At 42.1% G+C, this 11,168-nt stretch overlaps 1 protein-coding gene across 1 annotated transcript in view; it reads left to right on the forward strand.

The window, feature by feature from the left end:
* The window catches only part of LRRFIP1 (leucine rich repeat (in FLII) interacting protein 1), a gene marked incomplete at its 5' end in the record, with an annotated part of 23,299 nt that overhangs the window by 7,868 nt on the left and 4,263 nt on the right, over window positions 1–11,168 (forward strand). The window contains 2 exons of the mRNA XM_009078001.1: window positions 404–545; window positions 10,430–10,476. Of these exons, the coding sequence (XP_009076249.1) occupies window positions 404–545; window positions 10,430–10,476 (189 nt within the window). The remainder of the gene's footprint in view (window positions 1–403; window positions 546–10,429; window positions 10,477–11,168) is intronic.

Genomic DNA, 11,168 nt, shown 5'->3' on the forward strand with positions numbered 1-11,168 from the left:
AAAAATTAAATCATTAGCAATACCTTGATTTTCATGTTGCCTATAAGTTGCCATTTCAGGGTTTTTCTATGTAAAGTCCTTCCCCCTACTATTGACTGTGAGTTCTTAGTATAGAATGGAGGATGAACAGAATTGTTTTGGAGGTGACACTTCTCTGAGGAACATTTTATGCAGCAGATTTAGGTTAAAAAACCCAACCAAACAAAAAAAAGAGCTGGCATCACATTCCTTCTGTCAGAATGGCTAAACTGAGAACTTCCATATCTGTTCTCTTCCCTGACTTCCAGCCATGTTGAATGGAATGATTGAAGCAATTGTTTATTCAGAGTATCACGGACAAGAGCACTTGGCAATCCTTCCCTTTCTGAGCAGCAGCCTCTAAAGCATTGCTTTTGCTCCACAGAAACATGGAATAATCCCAGACTCTGATGTGCCCACCAATGAGGAGACATCAGACATTCTGGACAACAAAGGACCCTTGGATTCTTCCAAAACTGTTCCAGGAACAGCTCAGGCATTAAAGACAGGAGGGGAGGGGATGCTAGGTAAGTGCTGTATATCCTTTCAAATCATCCTGCCTGTCTGTCATCCCTTCATTCATCTCTGCTTGGATTTGGGCATTCGTTAGTGGGAGAATTAACACATCACGCAGCATGCTACTTGTCAAATCACCTCCCGTGCATTTTTCTGCTTGATCTTGATCATCACTCCCACTATGTTGTGCGGCTTCCTGCAAGGGCAAACTTCGTTTCCCCTTCAAGGTGGCAAAGGATGGAACACAAATATTTTGTTACAGATAAATAGCAGTCATTCACAGTTGTCCCAGGATAATCCTACTTTTGTTCAGTGTTTTTCAGCACATTTCTTAAAGAATCAGGAAAAAAAACCCACATATTGTTTTCTATAAAAAACTCATATGTTGGTTCATTTATATCCCTGAGAACTGTGTCTGCTTGAACAGCAGTGCTGGGCAGTGTTAAAACACATGAAAGGATGAACTCTTTGTTCCTGGTATCCTGTGCTGTTGGGCAGTTAATATTATTAACACTTCAGCATTTTTGCTTGTTAGATTAACACTTAAATCCAAAGAATATCATTGACATGGATAGCATGAGGAGGGAGAAATCTGGTTGGCAAAAACCTTTTCATGCAGTTGCAATCAGTGGCCACTCAGAGAACTATGACACTAGTGTGAGGAAAGGATGTAATATTTTTGCTTTGTTGGGTTGTTTGTTCTAAATGAACATACTAGTAAAAAGCAGCAGGCAGCCAAGTGTCACAAGTTCAAGGTACCTTGCTTTGAGCTTTTGGCTGCTTTTTCCTCACTCGCTTTCTGTGTGGAAACAATATGGAACACCAGAAACCAAGGTAAGGGTGTATTTTTAAATACAATATGTTTTCTGTATCTCCTAATTCTGTTTTGTTTTCTTTAAGTAGGTGCAACATAGAGCCAAAAGCTAACTAACCACAAGCGCTGTTGTTTTAATACCTGTTGCTTCTAAATATAAGTTGAAGGAAAATTGTTACAACAAAAAAAACCCCCACAGAAGTCCCCATCCCTTTGAGTGGCTGAAGTGGTTGTAAGTGGCACTAACTGCCTGAGCTTTGATCTGTGTTGGTAATGTAAACAGCTGAACCATTTGCTTGCCAATCAGATTTTACGTTCAGTGTCTGTCATGTGCACTGTTGATGCCTGTGGTATTAGGAGCAAAATACTACTGACTTCATGGTAGTGGCATCAGACACACACTCCTACGTGCACAGAGGGGTGTCAGGGTTAAAGTTGTAGAGAATATTGCTGAAGAAAAACAATCTTTAGAGGTCCATCTGCAAGTACTGCTGTTAAATCACACTGCTTGAAGCAGCTGCTCTTCTCTGCGAAAGCTGTAATTCACACAGCCAAGAGCATCAATCTTCTCCTTTCCAAAAACACAAGCCAGCACCAGAGATTTCTTGCTTTGAGAGGGTGGTGGTGAGTTTCACTGATGAAAACCCCCAGACCCTTACTAATTCAATTGCTACTTTGCCTCACAGAATTGGCAAAAGCTGATCTTTTATTAACCTGTTCTTTGATTCATTCTCTCTTTCGGGTTTTAAGTGGGGCAGTAAGTGCTATGGTGTGGTCCCTTCAACTTTCTCAATGGTCTTTTAGGCAAAGCCAGTGAAGTGGAGGTGAAAAATGAGATTTTGGAAGATGTGGGGAACAAAGAAATCTTGCAGAATAATGAGCATGAGGAACAGAAAGAGGAGTCTGAGGAGCAGGAAGTACAGACATTGCACGCTGATGGAAATGGAAAGACAGAAAAAATGGCTGAAGAATGTCACACCCTGTCAACAGTGATGCTACCAGATGGTAGGCTTGAAGAGCAAGCTCAGAGCCTTATGGAATGTGTATCAGGGAGCACTTCTTCAAATGATAATAATGACACAGGTGATTTGAGACAGGTGACCGAGTCTACAGGCACAGCAGTCCAGCAGCCTGACAGTGCAGAGGCTGAATACCATGACTTGAGTGCAAGGACAAAGGAGACAAAGGCCTCTCTGCAAGGCCATCAGATTTTTGAGACTCCTCAGGAAATGCCTAGTGACTTAGGTACAGAGCACGAACTGGGAGAAGCTGCACCCAAACAGGCAGAACAAGAGGATGTGAAAACTAGCCATGCCCTGAATGATAACAAAATGGATCAAGAAGTTGACATTGCAAGTGAGAGCAGTGAGTTGGTTTCTAACCAGGCAGGGCTACCAGAGGGTGCAGTGGCAGGCATGCTTAGGGAAGAGGGAAATGTGGAGAGTTCCAGTCCAGAGGAACTCCAGAACTCAGAAGAAAGTGCTGAAAACAAGGCTACAGATGTCTTGGAGAAAAACCTTGTTGAAAGCAAAGACTCCACTGATGGAAGAACTGATAAAACAGGAGGTGGTAGAGCTGAAGAAGAAAATGAGGTTGGGAATGCAGTTCATGGTCAGCTGAGAGAAACTGAGTCTATGGGTTTGGAGGGGACAGAGTCATGTGACAGGAATGTCCCAGCAGAGTCACTTGAAAAGGAAGGTGGAGAACATCAGGCATTCATCCAGCCAGTTTCTTCAGAGGACAGTCCTTCAGCAGCGTCAGAGGAACAAAGTGTGCCAGATAAAGGCGAACAGGAAGATGTCACAGCTGAGAAGGACAGAGAGAATGAAGCATTACTAGAACTGGAGAAGTGTTCAGGTTCTACAGAAACAGATGAGCAAGATAAGGCAGCTGTGGAGGCAGGAGACTGTACTGCTGAGGTGGAAGGAAGGGTCCTGCAGCAGGAACAGCCAGGGACGGACATTAAGAAAGTAGACCCAATCCTAGACCCAAGTCTTTTAGATGATAAAGTTAAGGAGTCAAAATTGGAACCAGGGGATGAGTCTGGGAAAGGAAAGGAAAGTAGGACAGAATGGTTCCAAGACTTAAAGCCGGAGGTAGAAGTTCAAACAGTTCAATGTAGTGAAGAAACAATAGGTGGTACAGAAGGAGAGGAAAATATTCCTTTAGAAGGTGAAGTGCAGAAGGTGGTTAAACAAGTGGAAGGTGAATCTAAAGCAGAGTCAAGTGTAGATGTTAGTGTGACTACTGAAAACAAAGCCAAAAAAGAAACACTGAAAGAAAATGAACAAGAGTTAGAGCTTGCAAATCACCACGGTGGGGAATTTGCTTCTGAGGAAGGTGCTAACAATTCCCTGGCACAGAAATCTGAGCAGGATGAAAATGTTAGTGAACAAGATAAATTGGAGAGTGAAGGAGAGGAAAGCCTGGAAGATGATGGTGATGCATTTGATTTTGATGAAGAGTCAAAGCAAATACTAGAATGTGGTGAAACAGGTGATGGAGAGAAAGCTGCTACACAGAAAGAAGAGGGTAATGGAGCACATGGTGGTGTTGGAAACACTGCTCTCACAAACAGAGCCGGAGAAGGAACAGACAAAATGGAAACCAAAGGTGACTTGACCGAAGATGACAGCTTGCAGCATAACAAAAATGAGCCTGAAGAAACAGGCTGCTTGCAAGGGGAAGCATTAGGGAAAGCTGATGTGATGGAAGATGAAATCAAAGCATCAGATTCTAATAAAGTGGAAAAAATACAAGATGAAGATGTTTCAGAACAGGATTTGGAAAGTGCTGGCATTAGCAAGTATGAAAGCAAGGAGGATTTGCAGGGTAGTAGAAGGGTTAAACGTCGATCCAGAGATGACTGTACGATGTCATAAGTTCAGAATCTCAAGACCACCCGAGTTCCCTGCCGTGTTATCAGTCCCAGGACAAAACCATGCACCTTGCAGAAGGCATCAGACCTTAGGAATACTCCTAAAGCTTTTTCTTTGTAGGTAACTCCTTATAATGCAATGTATGTAAATGGTAATGATGCAAGTGTTATGTTCTCTGCTGAGGTACTTAGCCACAAGAAATTATGTGTGTGTTTGGTTTTGCTGTGTCTCAGGTTAAGAGTTTATCTCCAAATGACTTGTAGCCTCTATCATAGATGTCTTCAGTGTATATATGTGCATTGGACCTTTGGGAATTTATGCACATACTTGCTTGTACTTAGAACTACAGTAAGGACACTAACACTTCATGAAGGAACTCATTAGATCAGCCACACTGATCTGATGTTGAAACTTCTTTCCGAATGATTAATGCCTTTGAACCAATCTTTATTTTCATTCCATGTTGTGTGTATTTCTAATATGGTCATACTCCAAAATGTAGTTAGAGCACTGTGAATCTGCTTAGTCTAAGCACTTTGGAAGATCAATGTAAAGTTTGAAGAAAGTGCAACATCCAGGTCTGAGTTGGCTGAAATGAACATATATATATATATATATATATATACACACACACGTTTACTTCACCTAGGCACTTTGCACCACAACAGGCCTTTTATACCATGCCTCACTTGAGTTTTTCATTTTTCCCAAAGAGAGTGTCAATACACACTGTAACGTGTGCTTAGGTTTCATATGAATTGCTGTCTAGATATGAATATATAAAATACCTGTTTTTCCAAGATTTTTGTTTAAAGTTGCGTTTATTTACTGCACTATATTTTTGCAAACTATGATTCTGAATGAATGTTTTTATCTCTGAAACAATCTTACCTCTTCCTTTTTGGAACAAAGATAACTTTGCATGTCTTAACTCTTGCTGGATATCAGACCAAAGACAATTGTTGTTCTGTGTACGAGCCTCCTTTTGGAAAAGCTGGATTGCTTTGAATTCCTGACACAAATTAGATACTTGGACTCCATTGGTGTATTTCTTCTTGCCTCTTTGCTAGTGCCTGGGAGGAAGAGCATGATTTACATACATAAATACTCATTTAAAGTTGTTTTAAGCAATGTGCATCCCAAGGGGATGCAGGTTGAGGGTGCTGGGGGCTATAGAAGGGCCACATTTGTGTTGATGTTGCCAAGTGGAGTACAGACAGACTGCAAAATTTCAAGATGTGTACCAAATGTACTGCTGTATATAATTGAAATAAACCTATTTTATACTTTCAATTCCCTGTCCAGAGCACTGTTTCTAAACCTGCACAGTTGTTTAAATCCATATCGTTTCAAAACCATTTTTCTGCAGCTTTGTTAAATTTGTTGCATAGTGCTACATAGCTGGAAGAGTGATCTTCCTGGGACTGGGCAGCCTCGGGATTTGAGGACCTTGGCTATGTGATGGCACCCTTACCTGTAAACCTGTACCAGGTCTGTAACCCTGTAACTCCTTTCACATGGCTTCTCTCCAACTTGCAGCACATCCACTGTGGTATTTGTAAGTATTAGCACTTGTTCTTAAGGGTTTACACAAATGCTGGTCCAAAAAGTCATGGATCTTAAAAGTATTGCTTATGAACCTGTAGCAGTGTTTATGTAAAGATTTGTCTCTGCTGTACTCCAACACAGAGTTACATACATAGTTTAATATTGAAAGTGGTTTTGAAATGTTAAATACACTTAAGTATGTCATTAAATGTGCTTACCAGGCTTCACCTGTACTTATAGATGGCTCTGCAAGCAAGTCTAAGTTAAATTAGGCATGTGCCAGTATTTCCTGTGGTTTTTATCCCAATTTGTTTCTAACAAAAATGCTTCTAGGTGGGTGAGGGAATTAATGATGAGCTGATTTTAAATAGTTTTTCCACTTCAGAAAACAAAGCATCTGTAAGAGAATTTCTTTCTAAAGCCAAGTCACAGAACAAGAAGCCAACTCCAGTCTTAACTGTCCATGTACCAGCTTCTATCCCACTCTCAGTGTACCTAGGGTGGGAGCCAGGACACGGACAGGCAGTGCAGAGTAGCTGATGTGCCAGAAATCCATCCTCGAACATTAACTGCTTGGTACTTCTGTTGGCACCTGATCCCTGACTTCTGGAATTGGGCAAGTACTGTGGAGGAGAAGGTCATGGTTTTCCTTATCTCTTTGGCTTCTTGCTTGAGTATATGCACATCGAGGAAGAGGAGCAGATCTTCCAGGTAAATCATCTTGAAGACAGAGGGATCTGCTAGATGTTACTTAAATGAGTACATTTTGAGTGTGTGAGCTAGCATTGAGTGAAATGTGGTGTTAGAGAGGGAGAGGAGACAGTTTCTTAGGATGAATCACTTAGAAAATGCATCTTCTGCTACACAACTGAACAGGTTTTTGCATTTTCCCTGCAGCATCTAACAGAAGAAAATACCAAGCTTGTCACTTTCATCACTGGTTTTGACTGGCAAAGGCAGCAAAATAGCAAAGTCATTCTTTTCATGGTCTAATGTGAAGCCAGAAAATGGTGAGATTAATTAAAATCAAGATTCATACTTGCTGCTACTCTGTTTCCTGCTTTGTTTTGAGCAGGAACTGGTGTGTGCCGCAATGAGCACCACTCAGTGCACTAGACTTCTGTGGATCAGTTAGCCCCAAATAAACCCTGAGTTCTCTGGTCCACACCTAGTGGCACGTGTAGCCTGTAGCCCAGGTTTGCTCATAGCCATGAATTCAGAGCTAGCCTGAAATGCTTTCAAAAGCAGTTGCTGAAGAAACTTTCTTGCTGGAAAAGGGCAAAAAAGGTAGTGAAAAGGTCAATATTTCCTTTGTTACAGAGAACAGTCCTTCTGTCCCCCTCAAAATCAGTATTGAAGCTGAGTGTCTTCCAAATCCTATGCTGTCCCCAGCAATATCCTTCTTCTGAGAAAGACAGAAAGGCATTTCTCCATAGTTTTTGTTGTTGTTTTCTCATGATCCAAAATAAATTGACAGATCTGGAGAAGGAATATTGTCTAACCTGCTACTCTGTCAGATTCTTGCAGGCTGTTCTCAATAGCTGCTTGGGGCTGCTGCTGTGATTTCATGGGATGTCTTCCCACCTTCCAAGTAGAGTTTACTCCTTTCATTTGCATCAGGATTAGTTATTTGCTAGGCCACATGTCATGTGAATCATACAGGTAAAAACAGCTGCTTCCTATGCCATAGTCCCCTCCAAGTGGGAAGAGATTGAGGATCTGTGACTGATTTGGGGATCATTCCTAGTTAGGAATACCTCAAGTCACCTGCAATACCAAGGCAGTGAGAACAGTTGTTTAACTTACAAACTGCAGCAGAAGACATTGGTCACCATCTCCTCCCTTCAGTCCTCTGTGAAACTCATTTGTGTAGGAAAGCCAAGAACTGGTACAGTGAGTATCCTGTTTCCAAAGTTAAGTGAGGTGAATGTCACATTCTAATTACTCATTGTAGTAGCTTTATATGTGAAATAACGATAATGATGGTTACAGTTGAGAGTTTTAATTAGCTGCTTCAGTGTCCTAATTCTATAGATTGCTCTTTCCAAAAACCTCAAGGTCCTTGGATCCTTGTTTTTTTTTGGAAAATGTCTCCTAAGTGCAAAATTAAGGTGACTGCAGAGATAGCAAAACTAAAGAAACTGATTTTTGCCTTGGCCTTGTAAATCCTGCTCCCAGCACATCCCAGGGGGGTGCAGAGAGGTCCACAATGAGGGGAAACAGGACCGATGGTGAGATCAGATTTGAAGGTTCATAGAATCATAGAATTTAGGGGTTGGAATGGACCTTACAGATCATCTAGTCCCAACCCCCTGCCCTGGGAAAGGACACCTCCTCACTGGATCAGGTTGCTCAAGCCTCATCTCAAGTTGCTAACATCTATTTTACAGGGAATAGGGCTGGGGGAAGCTGGTGTTCTTCCTTACTGTGTCCATTCTTCCGCCAGACATGTCTCATGCACAGCACTGGTTGTGTCAATGGAAACTACAACTAAGTTATTTTCAGGATCAACGTCGATTATTTGGCCCCCTTGGAGTCAGTAGGTTTGGGTTAATTTTGTAGTGGCCTAGAGATTTCCTTCTGTATCAGTCCTCATTCTCTTTGCAGTCCTTAGAACTCCATTTCTCCGTCTTTGCTGACCCGTGACTCCCAACATTATCTCCAAGTCGGAGTGTCTCATAGAGTCATAGAGTCTTTAGGAGCTGGAATGGACCTTATAGATCATCCAGTCTCAACCCCCTGCCCTGGGCAGGGACACCTCCCAGCAGATCAGGTTGCTCAAGGCTTTATCCAGCCTGGCTTTGAACACTGCCAGTGTTGGGGCAGCCACAGCCTCCCTGGGCAACCTGTGCCAGTGTCTCACCACCCTCACAGGAAAACATCTCCAACCTTTTGCTGTTTGCTCTCCTTGCTTTCTTCACTGACCCTTATTTTATTTCCATCTTTCATCTTATACAGCATTTGTCTTAAGCATCCTTTTCTTCCCCTATAGATCTGTGAGATTGTTTGTTTATTTAGAAAGGATTTATACTTATAAAATTTGATTACTCTGGATATTTACTAAAAAGTGGTTTGTTTGTTGTTTTTGCTTATTTTGTTTTTCGTATCAATGCTCAGGTGTAACAATGTTGGGTGTGTTACAAATGGCTAAAAAGAAAACTAGATAGGACTTGAGAAAGTTCAAAATGACTCCACAGAACTGCTGCCCTGGGATGTGTCGTTAAGATCTGTATTTGGGTAATGCATCAGAAGCCAAGGTAAACAGTTTTATTCCATGCTCTGGTATGGCTGCTGGTGTGGGGGAGTTTGGATACCCAGGAGGGGAATACGGACCACATTATTGCTAGCTGATGGACTGTACATGTCTGCTGCATTAGAGGAACTTTGATTTGAAAATGTTTCCCCCATTAGTTGATTCAATGTAGACTCTTTATTCCCTTTAACCTCATGTGCTAACAAAAGAAAAGGGAGAACCACAACACTTTGGCCTGTTCAGGATTCAATGACAAAAGGTGAAGTGATATTTTTGAAGCTTTTATAAAATGTTTTAGTCTGTCTATCAACAGAATTGCCTGATAAAAGCCCACGAGGCTCTTACCAGTAATTTGTCGATTGCTTTCCTTACCTTTACAAAAAGACCTCTTTCTTGAGTGACCTTTGAATTTTAACCATTTAATTAGCAGGCCAGACCTTAGCTGTGGAGTTGAGCCCTGAGCCCCCTGGGTTCTGCACAGGTGGCTGCTTGCTGGCAAGGGAGGCAAGCTAAATAGACCTCCATGTCAAACTGGTGATGTAAGTCCCAGCTGAGGTCAATAGATCCTCTTCTAATAAGGGTATTTGAATGTGATCTTCCAGTGTACTTCTGCTTGAGGTGTACCTGAACAAACTGAGGTTGCTAATGAGGTGATTTGAGTGATAAGAAAATGTGTGAGTGCCTGCTGAAATGCTTTCACCCTTAATGGGAAAGGAAAAAACTGAGTGATTTGATTACTGCCTAGTTCTTTTTTTCAGTTGTCTCATTCTGTAGTGTGCACCTTATTAAAGAATGCCATACACATCCATGTGCTGATCTGTAGCACTTCCAAGTGCAAGTATAGCACAACAGTTGGTCCAGATTGCTTTCTTGATGTTTGACCTGGAGCACTGACTGTGAAGAGAAAAGAAAGTTTTACCAGACTGTTGTCTTTGAAGCACAAATAATTTGATGGGCAAATGTTTTTCTGAGCATAATATTGGAAATGAAATGTCATTGCCATGTAAAAGAAGGGAAGATTTAAAGTGCTAAGAATGTGCTTATTTTGATTACAGGTGTTTACAATATTTTTATTGTGTTAAACTGTAAAAGATCTGTGAGATTTTGTGTTGCAGTTGTCTTTGACCCTAGAGTTTTTGCATGCTAACCTAACGTAGAAGATTAGCCTTTTTGCATGCAGCTGGGTGCTGCTTCTGCTGTGACAAGCATGTTCTGTGAGAATGACATAACCCCCCCTGGCTGCAGCCCCTTTCCAGCCCTGTCTGTCACATTTCCTGTGGTATGTGCATAAGTACCTTCATCAGTCGTTTCACTAGCCTTAACAGTTCAGTCGTGTATATCAGATGCACTCTGAACCGTGTGGCTCCATCAGATCACTGAACTTTCACTTTTCTCTTTCAGACAGGCCGAAAAAGCTCATTGATGAACGAGAGTCCTTACTAGAGCAGGTAATCACAGGAGAAGTGAAATGCTGTGTACAAAAGCTTTACTAAGAATAGTAAGGATTAAGAAAACCAAAATAGCCACGACACAAGGTGTAATCCAGCAGTGCTGCTGCCATGCAGAGTCTGTGCTGGGCTGCTCTTGCTGAGGACTTACTGCCTTGATGGCTACTTTATTATTCCTCTGAAACATTTCTCCTGCACATTAACTCAGGGTGCAAGGGAAGAGAGATACTGTCCAGTGTGCCTGTTCCATGCTGCTAACCTGTCACACTCAGTGCCCTCAGTCACCTAAAACTCCTTCTCCAGGACCATTTCTCACAGTCTCACAGTATATTAAGGGGTTGGAATGGTCCTTAGAGGTTCTCTAGTCCCAACCTCTTTGCCATGGGCAGGGACACCTTTCACCAGAGGAGGTTGCTCAAGGCTTTATCCTGCCTGGCCTTGAACACTGCCAGGGTTGGGGCAGACACCATGGGGCAGCCACCACATCCCTGGGCAACCCGAGCTAGTGAAGAATAACACTTGAGATTGGCCAAGCCCAAGGGAAGAACAGATATGGCTCAGAAGTTGTAGAAGCAAATTTTCTTTCCAAGAGTAAACCCTCCCAATTGCAGGGTCTGTGGGTAATGGGCCATTCGGAAGGAAATGCTGGAGGAATTGCAGTAGATAGGGAAATAGCAAATAAAGTAATTCCT

The sequence above is a fragment of the Acanthisitta chloris genome, unplaced genomic scaffold (assembly GCF_000695815.1).
Source record: "Acanthisitta chloris isolate BGI_N310 unplaced genomic scaffold, ASM69581v1 scaffold15427, whole genome shotgun sequence".
Lineage (NCBI taxonomy): Eukaryota > Metazoa > Chordata > Aves > Passeriformes > Acanthisittidae > Acanthisitta > Acanthisitta chloris.